General features: G+C 38.7%; 1 protein-coding gene across 2 annotated transcripts in view; it reads right to left on the reverse strand.

The window, feature by feature from the left end:
- ADAMTSL3 (ADAMTS like 3) overlaps window positions 1–20593 on the reverse strand; it is a 339164-nt gene that overhangs the window by 87853 nt on the left and 230718 nt on the right. For both annotated transcript variants that reach the window (XM_055326615.1, XM_055326614.1), the window contains exons 17-19: window positions 17719–17848; window positions 1659–1851; window positions 1399–1578 (exon numbers count right to left, since the gene is read on the reverse strand). In XM_055326615.1, coding sequence (XP_055182590.1) covers window positions 1399–1578; window positions 1659–1851; window positions 17719–17848 — 503 coding nt within the window. The remainder of the gene's footprint in view (window positions 1–1398; window positions 1579–1658; window positions 1852–17718; window positions 17849–20593) is intronic.

The raw sequence follows: 20593 nt of genomic DNA on the forward strand, positions 1-20593 counted from the left end.
CACTCTGTGTAGCAAAGAAAGTACCAATGCTAAGGGTTCTCTCCACGACTGTCTGGCAGCCCATCCTTCCCTACAGTTCTGTCCCTAACTTCGTGGAGACAGTAATTGAATTATCCGCTCTCAGGGAGAGTCTGCCACTCTTGGGGCTTAACTGGGTGACTGGAACAAATATTGCCTACACACTAGCCTACCTAGATACCCTCCTGTCTAACGCCTTTGCCCAATTCCCCCTGCCTAACCCAGTCTCAAAGAAATGCTTCTGCCTTGGGGTCTCCATTGTTCCTTATATAGAGAGGAGGGGAAACAAAGCAAACCAGCTTTCACAGGTGAAGATCCCCAGGGCAGATTTCTACCTGTCCTTTCACATCCCTAGCCTGAGAAAGATGCCTCACCTGTAACAGTCTCATCTCTCATTCCAGGCCCTGACTGTAGGAGGAAATAATTCTGTCCTTCATGTCACTGATATACAGTGTAGCAACTCATAGAGGGAAGTCTTGGCCACTGGCTCTGGCTCCTTGGGAGTTAGAGTGAGCGGGGCATGGTGGCTCAATCCTGGGGCTCTTACTGCTCTAAAAACCCTGCAAACATGGGCTCATTTCCTGGGCATTTTCTGAGAGTTTAGGGAAACATTTATATGTCAGCTCTCCTGGATGAGGACAATGACCAGCAGCTTGTCAATTAAGACAATCTTTGAATACTAGCACTTCATTGAGTTACGTAGTTAAGACAAGAAAAATATAAAGCCAGAGAACGTGTAAGCAGAAGTAATATTGATCCAACCTATGCCGGAAGCATGTGAGCTTTCTCTTGGGAAGATCACAGGGCCCACTCTGCGAGGGGTTTCTGTCCTAATATTTCATGTTATCCTCACAGCAACCACTGCATGTAAATAAAGGAAAGTGGGGCTCAGACAGGTTAACTATATTGGACCCAGTTTCTAGGCAACAGAGCTGGAAATCCATCATGGGTGTGTCTGGCACAAAAATACTCGTGCATGAAAGACGTGTGTACACACTTTGTACTAACCTTGGATTCCACAAACCTGGACTCGAATCCTGGCTCTACCCTTGGGAAAGCCACAAGTCCTCATCTACACACACAGACATGATGTCTGCTGCTGCTACCCTTGTATAATTGTAGGATGAGATGAGCATAACAGGTTTTGGCTGTGCCCAGCCCTGAATTTAGGTCTCAGGGAAGTTCAGCAAGCCAGCAACTGCCTTTTCTTGTTTGTCCAGATGATTTCTGATGTCAGATTGCCTCTCCACCTCCATGGGACAACCCAGGTTACATACCCCAACCACCTGCCTCAGGATCATCTTGTGGAGGAAATAACTAGAGTCTGAAGCAAAGAAGGGGCAAAAAAGAGGGGACTGTGAGGTTGGGAATGTCCCTTACCTTTGACCAGTCCCCCACAGTTATATGCGGAGGGCAGTCTGTTCTGGCACAGGACTTATGGGAAGATGCCTTGGGTCCTTGGCACAGTTCATCAGAGAGATTCAAGAAGCTGCCATCTGTTAACAGCTGCCGACAAGTGACTCTTCTATTGTGAGTTCCCCCACCACATGTCCTGGAACACTGAGAAGATGGAAGAAGGCGGGTCAGGGTTCTTATGGTCCCAGATGGGGTGGGCAATGGGGGCCCCCCATCTGCCATACCTGTTGCCATTCTTCAATGTGCCAGCTAGGAGGGCAATCAAACTGATTGCATGCTTGTAAGGCATGGGGCTTTTCGTCTCCACATTCCTCAGCAGGGGCTGGGGACTCCCCAGGGTGCAAGCAGTATACCTCTCGGGTCTGGATTCCAACACCACAGGTAGCTGAGCAGGGGCCCCAAGAGCCTGTGTACCACCTGCACCAAAACACAACACAAGAAGTAGAAGTGTCTGGTGCGACTAGGTGCAATGGTCAGAGCATAGACAATTTCAAGTTTTCTTGGATGTCCAGAGTTTCTGCTCTGTGGCAGACCTCAGAGTCACAACATCCCCACCACTAAATGTGATTAAAATATAGGAACATAATATTTAAAGGCAAAAAATGTTGGGAAAGAGTTTAAAGGTTTTACCCATTTGGGAAAACCCAGAGCACAAAAGAAGCAGATTTCTCTCCATTCTAACATACCACCAAATATCCATAATAAAATTTTTTGGGTTTTGTTTTGAATAGAGCCCCAAGGCAAGCATGATTTATACGGGTGTCAAAAGAAATTTTAAATGCTCAAAAGCACACTTCAGGAAATTTTCAGGGCACCTGGATTCATTATTTGGAATATCCCTAAGAAAATTCTTCTCTGTTAGGATTGGATTTACAACACGTATATATAATGTGATTCCTTTCCAGTAAGATCTTGGAAAAATCAGGTTTTCTCATGAAACATCTGTAAAAATGAAAAACCAGGGCAGCTGCTTTTGATACATATTTCCAAAGTGCATTCAAGGAAGATTCTCTCAATTCACACTCCCAGTAGAAGCATGTGAGGGTGCCTGGCTTCCTACACCCATATCAACAGTGGACAGTATCTCTGCCCATCTGAGGAGTGAAAAGTTGTACATTATACTTATCTTACTTTGTGGATATTTAATTACTAGTGAACATGGATTTTTAACTAGTTACCATAGAGCTATATCACAAGGAAATAATTTTAAAATGCTTAAAATTGACATGAAGGGATGTTTGCTCCAAGGTAGTTTGTAATAAAAAAATAAAAATAAAAAGTTTTGCAAAATGGAAGGAAACAATCTAAATGTTCTACAATAAAGAGTAAAATAAGTAATTATATATTCATACAACACAATGCTAACAGTCATTTAAAAATGAAGTACAGTTATTGATATAGAAATAAATTTATATATTTTTATTAGAAAACAGAAATACCTTACAGTGTTGTTTTATACATTTATAAATACAAGTAGAAAAAAGTCTGGATTATTATACATCAGAATGTTAACAGTGATGATCTCTAAGTGATAGAGGATTTTATTTTCTTTATTCTTGCCAGTATTTTCTCCTGTTTTTTTCTTAAAATAAACATTCATTATTAGAAAAAACAAGTTAGTTCTTTGAAAAAATTTTTATCTAAATTTTTCCTTATCTAAAGGCAACCTCCAGTTTTACTGATTTCTAATTTTCCATAATAAACATTTTTAACTTGTATAAATAAGAGGAAAAATTAAAAATGAAAAATATTCAAGACAAATATAATGGGAAAAAACATGAAAATTTTTACTTATGAAGACAAAAGTTCACAATATATAATCATATAACTATGAAGACTGAATAAAAAGTATTTATGAAGTACAGCTGTAAGATATAAAAAAATGGAAGGATAATAAAAAATTTAAAAAGCTATAAAATACTTCTCTAAGCTCCTGATATATCAGCAAGGCAAACCTTAATAAGAATACAGAGAATTGAGGTGCCTGAGTAACTCAGTGCATTAGGCATCTGACTAAGATTTCATTTATTTATTCATGAGAGACACAGAGAGAGAGAGGCAGAGACACAGGCAGAGAGAGAAGCAGGCTCCATGTGGGGAGCCTGACATGGGACTCGATCCCAGGACTCCAGGAACATGTCCTGGGCTGAAGACAGGTGCCAAACCCGCTGAGCCACTCAGGGATCCCCAAGGCATTTGACTCTTGATTTTGACTCAGGTCATGATCTCAGGATCTTGGGCTCTGCACTCACTACGCCATCTACTTGAGATTCTCTCTCCCTCTCCCTCTGCCCACCCCCACTCATGCATGTGCACTCTCTCTCTCAAATAAATAATTTTTTTTAAAAGTATATAGAAAACTAAATAACACATTTGAAAACCTTGATGAAATAAATAACTTTTTAGGAAATTGCAAAATTTCTATTCAAGATAGGGACTAGATCCTGTTAACTTTGTGGTTGAGTTCCTACAAATTTTAAAGAAACAGGTGAATTTCCATGTCATTTTAAAAGTATATACAATACTAGTTAATGAAGGACATAAGGATAAAAATGTTTTCTAATACAAAACAAACATCTCAGTAAACCAGAAGTCAATTGGAAGCACAGTGGTAGCATGAACTAAAGTTGTCCAGGTTTAGTGGATGCCAAGATTGGAAACTTACAATGGCAGCTGGGAGTTCTATTTGTATGGGGAAATTAAGAAAATAGCACCACAGTGTGGGGGTGACTGAAGCTAAACTCACTTGTAGAAACACAACTGGGTAAGACTCCCTGACCCATAATTGAAGGCTAGAAGAAAAGCAGCCTGTTTGTGCTTGGAATTGATCAGCTGCCTGGGATAACATAAAAGAATAGAGATAAACTGGAGCCTGCTTATTTTTCTGAAAGATTTATTTATTTATTTATTTATTTGAGAGAGAGTGCACAAGTGGGGAGGGCTGGAAGGAGAGGAAGAGAGAATCTCAAGCAGACTCTGTGCTAAGCGCAGAGCCTGATGCATGGCTCAATCTCACAACCCTGAAACCATGACCTGATAGGAAACCAAGAGTCAGAGGCTTAACTGAATGAGCCACCCAGGCACCCCTTGAGACTACTTTTGAGCCAAACTATCATATAATATTCTGGGAGGGGTTCTGCAATATTTTACCTGGGATGAGAGCCCCAAAAAAGCAATATGAGACCTGGCTCTGATCTGAGGATCTTGGGGAGAGATATTCATTCAGGTAAGCACAAAAGCCCCAGATAGGAATATATAACTCCCATTTAATATGAGCTTGCAAACCAAAAGGTCCAAAGAGAGAAAAAAAAATAATGACGTGAAAGATAGCAAACACACTCACAACAGATGAGAGAATTCTTCCCTAAGGAAGTAGAAATAATAATAGCACTACTTGCATACCATGTACTATTTCCCACATTTGGTTTTAATATAATACTCATGTTATCTTCATAGTATCTGAAAAAAACTTTAATATAACTATGCGGGATTTTTTTTATTCTTCAGGGCTAATGGTGATTCAGGAAATAGCAGATTGATTGCATATGCTTACTTCTGTTCCCTTCCAACCACATCCCAAAAAATACCCAATAAAAAGACAGGAAAAAGATAAAAGTGGAATTAAACAAAAGCATATAGCCGTAAAGACAAAGAGACTGTGAGAGATGCAGTTGAAACATTTTATAAGCTGGAGAGAAGATGGAAAGTGATGTTTAACTTAGCAGTCTGGAGAAATCTAAAAACCAAGCTGATAGTTGGGAAACTCCAAAAGCAAGAAGCCATGAAGGGATCAGACACAACATATTTCTAAAAGTGGGGTATAGCTGAAGCTAAAATAGATTCACTGAAAGTCTATAAAAACCTGAAATCCTTTTGCGTCTCTTAGGCATGCAGGATATTTATTCTCCTGCACCCAGCAAGAGAGTGAGAGGCTACTTAAGGGCTTGGGGAATAGCAAAAAGTGGGAGACTGTACTAAAAATAGGGATTAAGTGAGGGTTTATGTATTATCAGGTGAGACCACCAGACTTCTTCCCTGACTTGGCTCAGAGAAAACAGTCCCAATCAGACTTGTATTCCTTTGCTACTCTCAGACAAAAGGTTGGAGAAATCCTCCCTAGAAACATTAACTGGCTTGAGAGCAAAAAAATTCAGGATATCTCCCTCTGAAATAGCCCATCCAGATCACTCTACAGTGATGCCTACCATTCAACAAATTTTGTCCATATACACAGGGCTTCCAATCTGCTTTTTAGTGTGTCATTCTTAAATAAGTAGATAGTCAAGGAACATAAAATATTTAATGAAAACATCTAAGAAAAAAGAAACAAAAGTAGGCATACAGGAGAAAAAGGATACAATGCAAAGTACAGAAGAGAATAAAACAAAACTAATATAAAATAAAACTCCATAATTCATATTCAAGAAACAGAAGATAATGTATTCACAAAATGAAAACAGGACGTTATTAAGAAAAGTACTAGGAACCTACAGAGAACCAAAAAAGACTCTTGTAAATCAAAAATGACTAAATAAAAATGTAACCGATCAGTTGAAAATAGAAGTAAAGAAAACTCTCAAAAGTAGGAATAAAAGAAATGCAAAATAGGGTCGGTTCATTTCAACATTATATAATGGGAGTTTCATTTAAAAAGCAGAAGAGAAGAATAACTCAAGAAAATTTCCCAAAATGGAAAGAAGCATTTGGATTTCAAAGCCCTCCCCAATTTCCCAACACAAAAGATAAAAATGAACTAAATCAAAGTATACAACATTGTTCCATTGTCTTCCAGAGGGAATAAAACAGGTTCTCCAGAGGAATGGGGATCTAGGTGGCAAAGCAGTTCTCAGTAGCAGCATTGAATGTGAGAATTCAGTAAATGGAACAACACTTTGAAAAAAAATTTTGAGGGAAAATTATATGCAACCTTGCAATCTATACCCAGACAAAATATCAAAGTAGAATAAAACATTTCTAGATATTCAGAGTAAAAAATTAATCCCCAGTTTTCTTGGGAAGCTCTTGGATTTATGTGCTCCAATGAAAAATACTGAACAACCTAAGAAAGGGGAAGGCCTGGAACATGAAATATGGCAAAGAATCCAAAGTAAGAGAGATGCAAGGAGCCCTCAAGATGAGAGTGAAAGGAGAAGAAAGCTGTTCAGGAAGGAGCAACTAGTCCAGTTTGGATCAGGAAGAGGGATATTCCAATAGGGATATCACTGAGAAAACGATGAAACAGAGTATGTGTTGTATTTTAATGTAGTGAGAGGGTATTTAAACTCTGGTAGATATTTTGAGAATAAAGTAGTGATGGGATCATAGGAGCTGAGCAAAAAAAGAAAAAACAAAACAAAACAATTAAGGCAATTATCAACTCCAGAGAAAACAAAAATGAAAATGCAACCATACTTAAAGTAATTAATGGTCTCATACTCCTTTTTTTTGGGGGGGGGGACAGCTTTATTGAGATAAATATGTTTATTTAACTTAAAATTTATTGAGATATATGTTTACATAACTTAAAATTTACCTTTTAAAAATGTAACAAAATCCCTTTAAGAAACAAATCCTGCCTAGTCCTAGGCCCTTTTAGATACTAGAAGCCTCACTATGGTGGAACATCTGACCATGATCCAACAGATAAGCATGTAATGTGAGCTACTCATCATGATATGGACATTACCTGATCTATAAAATTATAAAGTCAGATGTGTCCAGAAATGGACTCCACTCAGTTCGAGGTGGTATATGGGACCAGGCATTGGCGGATACATAATTGAGAAATGTCTAGTGATAGAAATGGCCTCAAATACCTAACCAGACACAACATCTAATACAATCTCAGCTGTGTTTTCCTTCAGTCTAACCTCTCTTGGTTCTTACCACTTTTATGAACCTCATTCTCTAGCCTTTCTGTTATTCTTGTTGGCCACCTAATATCTTTCCAGTAATATTTTTTCAGCTTAAGTTAGCAAGAATTAATTTATACTGATTGCATTAAAGAGCCCTCATTAAAAAGAAAGTTTAAGTTTTGAATCCTTTTTTAAATCTAGAAATTTTACAAATTAATGTGCAAAAACAATAAATATATATTTATATTCACTTAGCACTTACATTTAAATATAACATACATCACTAGGAACATTAATAACAAAGTCTAGAGTTATTTGGTATTTCCATCTTTTCTTGATCAAGATGACAAGACTTTCAGCAATCTTGAAATTTTCTCATCTGTTACTTTTATCTAGAATTCTGTTTTTCCTGACTTTTCCATATTTCTTATTATAATTATATCCTGTGGGATACTGGTTGAGTTTGTTATATTTTTTATTCTCTTTCCTCCTCTGCTATCTTCTATTTTCAATTACTCTTGGAATTTTAAAGGACCCGTTTAAATTAATAGCTTTAGAGTTAATCAAAATTATTTCCATTTCACAAATAATCTAAGGGGCTTAAAGACTCTAATCACCACCCTTCCCCCAAATTTTACTGGGCTTTATCATCCAAATTTATTTCTTTTTTCAAGCCCAAAAATCAGATATCATTACTGATTTAGACAGTCAGTGACTTTCTTTTAGATTAACTATCTTGACAATGTACGTTGCTCATCATCATTCATTCTTATATTCTTATATCTTTCTTCTGGGATCAGTTTCCTGCATAATGAATACACTAGTTTAAAATTATCTTTAGTGAGAGTTCACTGATAATAAAGTCTCCTGGTTTTGTTCGCCTAGGATATCTAACATAATAGTAGTTAACATTTATTCATTACTATGTGCCAAGCTCTTTTGTAAGTATTTTACATATATTAATTCATTTGATCCTCACATAAACTATAAGGCTCTAGTTTGCAGACCTGTGGCATATCTGAAAATATCCTGTTTTGCTGAATATGCAATACTAGGCCTGACAGTTATTTTCTTGAATGATTTAAAGGTAATATTCTTTATTATCAATGAGAAGAAAACTTATTTTTGTTGCTATTGTTCCTCTTGTAGATCTTTTCTCTCTGCTTTTGAGATATTTTCTTTGCCTTTTGAGTTCTCAGATTGAACTATCATGTGTTTAAGTGTTTATTTCATTTTATTTTTCCTGCTTGGTGTTAGTTGTGGCTCCAGATTCTTAGGATTCATACTTTTCATTAATTTTGAAATATTCTCAGTCATATCTGAATATTACTTTTTTTCCTTCAGCTCCATTTAGATATATTTTACATCCTCTCAAATATTTCCTCTCTTACCTCTAGAGTATATTTTACATACCTCATTTGCTCTCTGTGCTTTATTCTGGATAATTTCTTCAGATCTCTCTTCCAATTTACCTGTTTACCCCAGTCCACAACTTTGAAGTTTCAATGATTATGCTTTTAACTTATATATATTTTATCAGGTTAAATCAGATGAAATTGCCAATATGGGACCTTTTGATGGATAAAATTGGAATTTCATATACTGCAACCTAATATTTGGTTCTTTAAAAAAATATCTTCTAGGTATTTTAGATAGTTTGTTATTCCCATGTTAGGTTTTCAATTTCCTGTTTTATATCATTAAATATTTTAGACAAATTTATGTTATATTCATACTTGATAATTCCTATATCTGAGGCCCTGTATATCTGATTTGGGTTTACTCCCCCACTGATTCTCACACATTTTTTTCTTCATGTGTTTTTTTGTTTGTTTTATTTTGTTGCTGTTGTGAGCTCTTTAATTAGGTCTTTGTGGGAATTTTAAGTTTGGAGGAGAAGACACATTCTTCCTCAAAGTGTGTGCATTAACTCTTGTCAAGAGCAACGTGAATTAATTTTTCAGATCATACGGTCAGACTGAATATGAACTGCATTCCTACATAAAGAGCTATTTGTAGTTTTTAAATTCTCAGAGGAGTCTTTTTTTAACCCACTTTATTGAAGTATGACTGATAAGTAAACAGTTGTATATATTAAGTGTATACAACTCAGTGAGTTTGGGAATAAGTATACACCTGTGAAACTATCAGCACCATCAAGGCCATAAATACATTATTACAGCAAGAACATTTAACATAAGGTCTACCCTCTGACCAAATTTGAAGTATACAATAATACAGTATTGTTAGCTATTAGTATTATGCTGCAGAGTGAATGCCCAGAACTTACACACCTTGTATAACTGTGGCTTTGTACTCTTTGACCATCACCTCCCAATTTCCCTCCTCCCAGCCCTCATCATTCTCTTCTCTGCTTCTGTAAATTTGACTACTTTAGATTCCACATATAAGTGAGATCACACAGCATTTTTTCTGTGTCTGGCTTCTTTCACTTAGCATAATGCAGGGGAGGCTTTTTTAATTCCTTCCACTCAGACACAAAGCCAAGATAGATAGTTTTCCTAGAGATCTGCCTTTTAGGGGTAGATTTTTTTCCAATTTGTCTTTTCACTGTAGACCCTGGCTTCATATGGGAATCTCCATTCCATTCCTTATTTCCTGGAGGTCCAAGGACTTGTCTGTTTCCAGAAAAAAAAAAATTAAAACCAAAGATCTAGATTAGTGGGATTGGCAACTGTCCCCCATGGAAGCCCTAACTTTAATACAAGTTTACCATGCTAGATTCACACTGTAGCTTTTTTTCTTTTATCTTTCTTTCTTCCTTTTTTTTTTTTTTACTTCTGAGGATTTATCTTACTTTCTTACAAGCTTAGTTTTAGATTTCAAGTTATTTATACATATTTTGCTCAGTACTTTAGAATCTTTTATTAGAAAGGCATTCAGTAAATCTAGTTCATCACTCGGCTAAAAATGGACATTCACATTCATATACTTGAAATAATATTTTAGCAAGTTTAGCTCTAGGTTGATCATGACTTCCCCATAGTACTCTGAAGATACCATTCCTTTGTTTTTTGGGGAACTCTGGTTGTTAATAAGTTGTTAGTAGTTGGTAAGTCTTTCACGTCTTGTAGCTCTTAAGATTTTCTGATCATCTTTGACTTTCTGCAGCTTCATTATTATATATCTAAGTGTATTTTCATTTATTTTTCTTGATATTAGGAGTAGACTTTTTTCTGAAGTTTTAGAGAGCAGTTTATTTAATATCTTGCTTCTCTGCCATTACACCTATATTTCTTTTCTTCTCCTTTCCCCAAACTTCAACTTACTGTGCCTTCTTTCTTTTGACTTCCTCAGCACTTTATTTTTTTTTTATTTTTTAAAGATTTTATTTATTTATTCACGAGAGAGAGAGAGAGAGAGGTCGAATCAGGGAAATACAAATCAAAACCACAATGAGATACCACCTCACACCAGTGAGAATGGGGAAAATTAGCAAGGCAGGAAACAACAAATGTTGGAGAGGATGTGGAGAAAAGGGAACCCTCCAGCACTGTTGGTGGGAATGTGAACTGGTGCAGCCACTCTGGAAAACTGTGTGGAGGTTCCTCAAAGAGTTAAAAATAGACCTGCCCTACGACCCAGCAATTGCACTGTTGGGGATTTACCCCAAAGATTCAGATGCAATGAAATGCTGGGACACCTGCACCCTGATGCTTCTAGCAGCAATGTCCACAATAGCCAAACTGTGGAAGGAGCCTCGGTGTCCATCGAAAGATGAATGGATAAAGAAGATGTGGTTTATGTATACAACGGAATATTACTCAGCCATTAGAAACGACAAATACCCACCATTTGCTTCAACGTGGATGGAACTGGAGGGTATTATGCTGAGTGAAGTAAGTCAATCGGAGAAGGACAAACAGTGTATGTTCTCATTCATTTGGGGAATATAAATAATAGTGAAAGGGAATATAAGGGAAGGGAGAAGAAATGTGTGGGAAATATCAGAAAGGGAGACAGAACATAAAGACTCCTAACTCTGGGAAACGAAGTAGGGGTGGAGGAAGGGGAGGAGGGCGGGGGGTGGGGGTGAATGGGTGACGGGCACTGAGGGGGACACTTGACGGGATGAGCACTGGATGTTATTCTGTATGTTGGTAAATTGAACACCAATAAAAAATTAATTTATTAAAAAATAAAAAAAGAGAGAGAGAGAGAGAGGCCGAGACTCAGGCAGAGGGAAAAGCAAGCTCCGTGCAGGGAGCCCGATGTGGGATTCCATCCCAGGTCTCTAGGATCAGGCCCTGGGCTGAAGGCAGGCACTAGACCGCTGAGCCATCCGGGCTGCCCTCTTTCTTTTTTTTAAGATTTTATTAATTTATTCATGAGAGACACACACACAGAGAAGCAGAGGCATAGGCAGAGGGAGGAGAAGCAGGCTCCATGCAAGGAGCCTGATGTGGGACTTAACCCTGGGACTACAGGATCATGCCCTGACCTAAAGGCAGATGTTCAACCACTGAGCCACATCGGCATCCCCTCAACACTACTTTCAAGGCAACAATTTTTTATTTGCCTGTAGTTTACTTATTTTTCACTGGCTTTTAAAATTTCTGAGGTGTGTAATTGCTTCTTTTTAAGACTCATCTATTGTGACTACATTTTTGCCTATGTCTATTTCATAATTTCCTGTTCTTTACATGAATATTCTTTACAATTTGTATCTCCAAAGAGCTTCGTAACACTTAAAGTCTTTTTCAGACTGTTCTTATACTTTTATTTCATCTGGAGTGAATTTATCTTTCAACTGCTGACTCCGCTGACTATCTTCTTTAGTAGTGGTAGGCTTCTTCATGTGCTTTGGAATTTCATATTGCAGGCTCAATTTGGTTTCTCTCTCTCCACCTCCCTTTGTCCTCTCTGATTCCTAATCTTCTCCATCTATAGTGTTATTTGCTTTCATTTAGACCTCCAGTGTCTCCAGTCTGGAACCAAGTCTCATATGGACAACAAGGCAAAAAAGCACTGTAAGGACACTGATGATCCAATAACTGAGCCAACGTAATTTTGGCTGTATTGCTGTGCCTGTCCTCCCCAAGCAAGAAGCTTCATACATACATACAATGGCTTCAAGTTCTGGTCAGCAGCAGCTTTTTCCTGCTTCCATTCACAAAGAAGCAGTAAACATGGGTCCAATCAAAAGGAAGATGTTCAGTCCTTCCTCTCTATGGAACTGAACTCTCACACGTCCTGATGGCTTTGGGGTTTCAAGTCCACCAGAACTACAGATCTGTTTCCACTCACCACTTCACATTTCCTTTCCTTTCCTGGCCCAGATATTTCTTTTCATGATATTGCCTTGGGCATGTTGTTTTAATTTCCCTGTTCTTATGCTGCATCCATCATCAATCTGTATTTGGAACAGATTGTCAAATTAAAATACCAGCTTAATTGGAAGCCCATTAATTAGTTAGATTTTAACTGATTATATCTAAATTTCCAGTAGCTTTTGAGGTGAGGGAATTCACCAACAGAAGAAATATACACCATATTTTGATGATAATCAAGCTATATGGATAAATAATTAAAAGGATACTGTTTCACTATTAATTCAGCTTAAATATATAACTTATTTGGAGTGACTTCTGGATAATCATCTTTCAAGAAAGTATATAGCTAGAAAGAATCATCAGAGGCACAAGGGACTAGAAATGAAACCACTGTTATTCAAGAAAAAATCCAAACTGTTTCTTCTTACCAGATAATGGGATAAATTCAGAATTTTTTAAAAATTGAAGAGTTGGGTAACAAGTAGGTAAAGAAACACATGACTCTTGCCTCTTGCTTCCTGACTTCCCTCCCTAGCAGTGCTGACTGCTGTCAGAGAAGAAAGCTCTTCTCAGACGAGTGGGACCATTATGTAACCCGCATGTTTCTACAAGCTGCTGGCTCTCTCCTGGAAAAAGCAAACTCCATAAATAGCAGACACTCAGCAGTTATAGCATAGACAGGGGGAGTAACCCCATAAGAGCAAATAAACATACAACACCCCACCTTGGAGAGTCCAGGCTAATACATCAAATGCATCTGCCTTTGGAGTAATAAAGACCCACTGACTGTCCAACCCAATCTCAGTGGTAAGTTTCACCCTGGGGTGATATTTTAATGCTATTGCCCTTGGAGTCAGTAAATATTTGTGTGGAAAATATGATGCAACACCCTGTTCCTGTTATTCCTACACCACTGGTTTCTAGAACCTAAAACATTTTTGTAAACTTACCTTTACTTTGGCACCAACCCTTTGTCTCTGCTGGGTTTTTTCCAATATAACTCTCAACCTTCGAAGTTTATTAAATTTGCAATTTTGAAACGAGGAAGAATATTTCCCTTCACAGAAAAACAGACTCTTAATTTTGCAAAGTGGCCAAGTCATATTGCATGCTCTATTATTCCTAGCTTGGAAGCTCTGTGGGCAAGACGTTGCTGGAGAAGATAATGTGCCATCATTCTTGCTGAGCAAAGCGAAGAGGGGATGGGGATGCTGCTGCACAAGGGGCGGATAGGCAGGCCTCCTTCAGGAGCCTTAAGAAACAGGGTCCAGCCTTGCAACTAAATCTTGCTCTGGTCTGGTCTTGTCTGACTGCATACCGAATTCAACCCTGCCATGACCTCCTGGGCAGGTCAAGGGAAGGCTGTTTGTTGTTCTTAGAACTAAAATGAAGCCTGGGCATTAGCAACTACTCATGAGTAGATGTAGGGATCCCGGCAAAAAGACTACAAGTGGTTCTGAGGATGTGAGTTAGAAATGCAACTTGAAAGCACCCTCCACAGCAAAAGGCTGGAGGTGAAAGGATCTTGCTGCCCACAAAGTCCAACATGTTCGTCATTACTCAGATGAAGAAACAGGCTCTATCTGGGCTGAGGCACCTGTCTGAAATCCCCTGAGTGGGTACATCTGGGGCACCACCTCATGCCCCTGACCTGCTCTCAGCCCTCTCCTGACTACTAAGAGTTTCCTTCTATCAAGGGTTTCAGGGGAGGGTCCTATTTCACATTCTGTTTGATTTCATTTTACCAGTGAGAAGTGATCACTTTCCTGGGAGAGACAGAACTTGTTTTATGGTAGAAGAGGGCTCTAGACAGTAGGCATGGTATGTGCAGAGTCCCGAAAGCATTAAGGAACATGAGTGTGGGGCACAGGGAAAATTTTCTGTGGCTACTGAGCACATTCCTCAGGGCATGTGCATGCTTGTGCCTGTCTTTCACATGAGCTGAGGGTGGTAGTGACAGGAGATGTATTTCAAGAACCTAAAACCAGGGTCACAAAGGACTTTACAGCTCTTACAGACTGAATTGTTTCCCCACAAAAAGTTAGGGAAGCCCTGACTCCTATTACCTGTAAATATGATTTTATTTGGAAATAAGGTATTTGCAGGTGATCAATTTAGATGTGGTCATTAGAATGGACTCCAATACAATATAAGTGGTGCCCTTATAAGAAGGGGACACTGGGGCAGAGACAAACAGAAGGAAGACAATACAGAATCATGGGGAGAACAGCATCCACAAGCCAAGGTATGCTTGGAATACCAGCAGCTGGGGGAGAGACCTAAACCAGGATCTCCCTTCCAGCCTCAGAAACAGCCAATCCTGCCAGCACCTTGATCTCAGACTCTCCAGCCTCCAGAACTGCAACAATAAACTTCTGATGTTTATGCCACCTAATCTATGGTGCTTTGTTACAGCAGCCCTAGGAAACTCATACACAAGCCAAAGTAAAGAACATGAATTGTGATCTACAGGTAAGGAAAGTTACTGAAGGGTTTATGTAGGAGCTTCACATGGTCACCGCAATTTAGAAAGATACTTGGAGGCCATACATGTCCCTATGTATCACAGCAGGAAACACAAGAGGCCAGAGTTTATTTTGAAACTGCTGAAACAGTTCATGCAAAATACCTCTGAGTTACGGCAGCAGCAGTTAGGAATGGTTGGCGCAGACTGATAGAAGGTTGAGAGATAAAGCATCATGAATTGTGTCCATGTCATCAGAGGAGCAATGAAACCAGAAAAAGCCACTTAACACAAAGCCACTCGAAGAAGGGACTCAAATTCTATGATAAATAGAATAAATAGTGGGGAAATGTTTGATTTGGAATTCATCTTAAAAAATTGAACTAAAGATTATGAAACCAAGTTATTTATCTTACACTGAACATAACATAGGTGGTAATTGCAACTGGGTACTCTAATTCTTTGAATGAGGAAAGAATAGATTGTTTTGTATTTTCTCTCTCTTTTCTTTTCTGAAGAAATTATATGATGATCCACTATGGCTGCCTTCACTTTCAGAGCAAGATCAGAACAGGATTGTTTTTACAAAAGTAAAACCCAGTTTCACCAATGTCCTCAGCCCCCTCTGTCCCCTGCTGTGCCAATCCCCCTCACTTGAAGCACACTTTTTGTTGGCACCTGTGTCCATTTTCCTGGTTAATTGTCCAATGTCTACTTGTCCTCACATCCTTATTCATCAATTCATCAATGATTTGGGCTAGAAAGAACAGTCACAACTGGGTGAAGACTAGCTTTCTGTTGATACAGAATATGATTTGAAACTAGAAATAAAGCACACTCCAAATTTAGTAGTAATAGTTTCTTCTTTTCACTCTTGTTTGTTTATGGCTATGGAACTGCATGCTTAGCCCAACTGTAGTCACCATTTAGAGTCCGTATAAATTCCAAATCATTTCTTTTATAGTCATCTTTCCAGAAAGAGAGTGCCGGCTGGTGTAGAGAAGGCAGCACTTAACATAAGTGTCACTTCTCCAAAGATAAAAGGGACACATCAAGTAGATATACACTCAGCATTATACCCACATGATTGATACTCTTAGAAAGCTCTGGACACACCTGACAAAGTGGGCATCCAAAGTCGGAGTTGGATCAAACTTCCTAAAACCCCTCTTGTATGTCTTTCTGTAATCTTGAAATCATTCTGGAATGCATCAAGCAAGGGAAGAGGGGCGGATGGGGCAGGGAGGGAAGCATATTTCCCTGTGCCATTTCTGGGCCGAGGTCCTAACTGCATCTCAGCGGAGCACAGCAAGATGGCTGTAACGCAAGTCCCTGGTATTTCCTTAGCCTACAACAGAAGTCAGAAATATGGTCATGGATATGGAACACTGTGCCTGTCTCATTACAGGGGGTGCTCTCACCCGGGATGAAGCACACACTGGAGCCAGTCTCCTCTGGAGACTGTGCCCATTGGAGAAGCAGACTCAGAAAGAAAGGGCCCATCTGCAGGATGGAGAGGGCTGGATTCCTAAGATGGACTTGCTTATTCCATCCCCACCCCCATCTCCCTCAGACCACCAAGGCAGGAGTTTTTACAACACATCCCACATATTTTATGGAATCAAAATCAGAAGGGGTCAAGAGATTTCCAGAATCAAACATTTTCTGAATAAACATAAAATATACCTGTCCTTCCTCCAATATGACCAGAGGGACACAGTAATCTTCCTTAGTTACTTAGAGGCTCAGGTGTAGCAAACCTGACTTTAGAGAATACAGGTACCTCATTAGATGGACAATATGATTACCAAGAGGCAGTTAAGAGAATCTGGCAAAGAGGGAGGGGAGATGCTTGAGAATCTGTGCTGTGTTTTTGGCAATCGATTTGTGCTGGAAGGGTGATGAGGTCAACAAACATGAAGGAGTGAAGAAGGAAAAAAAATTGGGAGGTAGGATTCTGGAAGCTCTTAATGTTAGAAACCAATGATGCTGAACCTTAATCCTCTGTAGCCAGCAACACCCAGAGATAGAGGAACATGGAGAAAAATCTACCCTCCCTTCTGATAAAATTCTCCAAGATCTTATAAGGACTTAAGCAAGGAAGCAGATTAACTTTTCAGGTCAACCTTTCAGATCAAGGAGAGCAAAACTAAGTAAACCTCATCTATTCATGGGGGCCTATAACACTGCATGCCTCAGTCTGAGATCTAAGGTAAGTCAGTGGAAAGGGTGATGATACACAGTGTGTAGGTAACAAATAGGAGATCATTCAATCGTTCAATAAATATGGACTGAGCACTTACTGTGCAAGGGTGCTAACTCTACCTCAGATCCTGTGCTCTTTGATGTGACCTGGGGCAAGAAGTGCCCCTGAGGAGACATACAGGAGAAAGAATAGAACTGTGGACGTCATGGCTTTGCCAGCAGTGGACCAGCTGACGTTCATTCACAAGAACCAGGCTAAAGGGGTTCCTGCTCAATACGGCGGTATCCATGCACCCAAGCAGGAATCTGGCTGGAGCCCAATGTGAATGGAGAAGAGAGAACTCTTACGTAAACTGGGTGATTTACCTTGGGTGGATGCGCAAGCCTCTATGTATATGTGGGTGTCTCTGCAGAAGGGGGTGTTACGGTCAGATACAGTGTCCCAGGAGCACAGGACAGCACTTACCTGGGTGGGCAGGGCTCTGTGTTGCAAGCCTGGCTCATTGCTGGAGGACGGTGAACTAGATCACACAAGGTGTCACTGACTGTCTGCTGGGTCTGGGTGTGCAAGCACACTGCGATGGCTTCTTGATGACCTGGAGGTTGGAGAGAGAAAAAAATGCAAATGACTTAGAATAACTTATTGTGGGGGAAAAATAGGGTCTTGGGACTTTCCAAGCCACTGCCCTTTGACTATACTGCTTGGCTATAGGCTGCATTTCAGGGTACACATGGGAGCAAACAACTTTGTGTTTTCCAAAGTCTTACAATCTTTTTTCTTTTTTAAGATTTTATTTATTCATGAGAGACACGCACACACAGGAAGAGAGAGAAGCAGGCTCCATGCAAGGAGCCTTGTGGGATTCGATCCCGGGACTCCAGGATCACACCCTGGGCCGAAGGAAGGTGCTAAACTGCTGAGCCACCCAGGGATCCCCTTACAATGTTTAATATTCTGTCACCTTTTAAACTCAGCCCCACTACCCTCCCTGCCCAAATATACTTACTTTGATACATGAGACCCCGACTCCTCATCTACTATCAGATGTACCTGCATTCCAAATGTACTCAAAGTCCCCTCAACTGAACCATTAGAGTGTTCCTCCCAAACATACACCATAGATTCCTGAGAAGGCTTTTCCTATTAGATGCTAAAGAATAACATTTTTTTTATGTCACCACATAGGTACTAACTTTGGTGTACATATCTTATTAAAATATTCATTATGGTGTGAAATCCTGTTCACTATTACTATAAAATAGTAGTATTTCCATTGCTAGCAAAAACAACAGCAATACCTCCCATTGGCAAGGTGCTCTGACATGTACAAAGTGCCCTCTATAATCTTGTGAGGTCCAAAGAATGGTACCATCATCTCCATTTTATTAACTTAATAATAAGGAACCTGAGGTTTACAGAAAAATTGAGACAACAAAAAAGTGGTAGATTCAAAACTAAAAATTAGATTTCCTATTTCCTAAGCTAATGGTCTTTTTTTCTCCTGCAGGGATTCCAAAATACAGTCAACTAACCACCCAAAGCAGTGACTGCCTCTTGGGAAAAGAGGAACTTCTCCAGGCTGATCTTTCCTTTGGGCCAGACAGGTCTGTCTGGACCTGAAGCCCATGTCTCAACCAGTATTCTGTGTCTACTGAGACAAAAAGAATTATTGGAAAATCAGAACTGAACAAAATATAAATCAAACTTTTGATGAGAAAAAAATCACATAAAAATTGTAATAGCAACTTGACTATGCTATTTGAAATATGCAAATGTATTCAGTTTCATGCAAGAATGTGTGTTCCATTATGTTAGAAGACTGTGGTTCTCTTTCCAAATGCCATGTTTCAATTCATCCGTTTTATGATATTTTACAGAATGCAGAATAGGCTAAAAGTATATATAAAATACACATTGGTGATGTTCAGTTCTTTCCACTAAATTTTCTCCTACTTTCTTTAGTTGTAATCTTATGTTCCCGCCATGGCAGGATGCGGTCTTCAATCTCCATAGATCACCCATGAACTTTTTTTTAAAATATATACTGGCTAACTTGAGATACCAAGAGGACACAGCTACAACTGAATAATCAGTTCCCATTTACGAACGTCAAACTTCTTTAGTGACTTTATGGGGGTACAAATGCTCATTTTCTAGCAGACTGCATTTCTTTTTCATCAAAGTCCAGTTCTCTTCCACATATATTTTAATTTGTAATCAAAATTCTGTAGAAAACATACACAGAAACTATTTTGGAACATTTTCTGGAGACACAGTGTGTGGGCCTTAAGGCTCTAAAGTCATCTCATTTAATCATTCGAATGAAGTGCTAGAACACTTGTGAGAAATTTCTCTGTCTTAAAGCAAGTATACTCAAAAGAATGTAAAAAATTAATAGATGGTTTAGAATACTTATTGAGGTAAAATGTATTTTCCAAAGACGACCACAATAATATCTTCTATCTCACATACCCAACCTATAAAATGACCTTAACACTCTTGATTTCAAGAGTCTTGCTACAACTTTTTATCTTCAAAAGTTAAAGTAAAAAACATAAATACAAGTTTACCTCATCTTATGCTTAGCAAAACTTGGGGGATAATTGTGATGCATTTAGAAAATAAATGTTCAAATTTCGGTCTGATTTTTCTTAATAAATTCCTTTGGCAGCATGAGACAACATCCTTCAATTCACATTTGACTTCTACAATGTCATAATAAGAGGATATTTTTAAGGGCAGAAATAACATTCAAAACCTTCATCAAGAAATGGATTTACAATTTGGGGAGGGGAGGTGGGTGGAAAGGACTCAGAAAAGGGAAACAGAGCCAATTAACACATTTCTTTTTGTTGGTTTAAGGTTAGCATGAGTTGGGTTTCTTGCACACAAGTGCTGAGTAATTCAACATGCCAAATAACATAACACACAAACACACATACTCAATAAGAAATATCTGGAGTAATGAAGAATATGTAGTCAGAGTCTTTAAGGTGCTCTATCCACTATTTAAAACATCAAGTTGTAAAATAAATATGAAAAAAACAAATTGAATAAGAAAAGTATATTGATTTAATAACCAAAGAGCCTTGGGCCCTAGAAAGAGACGTAATATGCTCTTTTGAAGCACCAGTGGAACACTAATAAAAACTGATCCTCTATTAATCTATAAAGTAAACTGCAGTAAGTTCCAAAAGCAAGAAATCATGAAGCTCACATTCTCTGACCACAACAGAGTCCAACTATAAACAAATAATAAACAATTAAACCCTCAAATCCAACTATTAGAATTTTCCAAAAGTCATTCCCTATGTAACTGCTCAGTCAGAAAGAGTGAATG

This window comes from Nyctereutes procyonoides, unplaced genomic scaffold (genome assembly GCF_905146905.1).
Source record: "Nyctereutes procyonoides isolate TBG_1078 unplaced genomic scaffold, NYPRO_anot_genome, whole genome shotgun sequence".
Classification (NCBI taxonomy): Eukaryota; Metazoa; Chordata; class Mammalia; order Carnivora; family Canidae; genus Nyctereutes; species Nyctereutes procyonoides.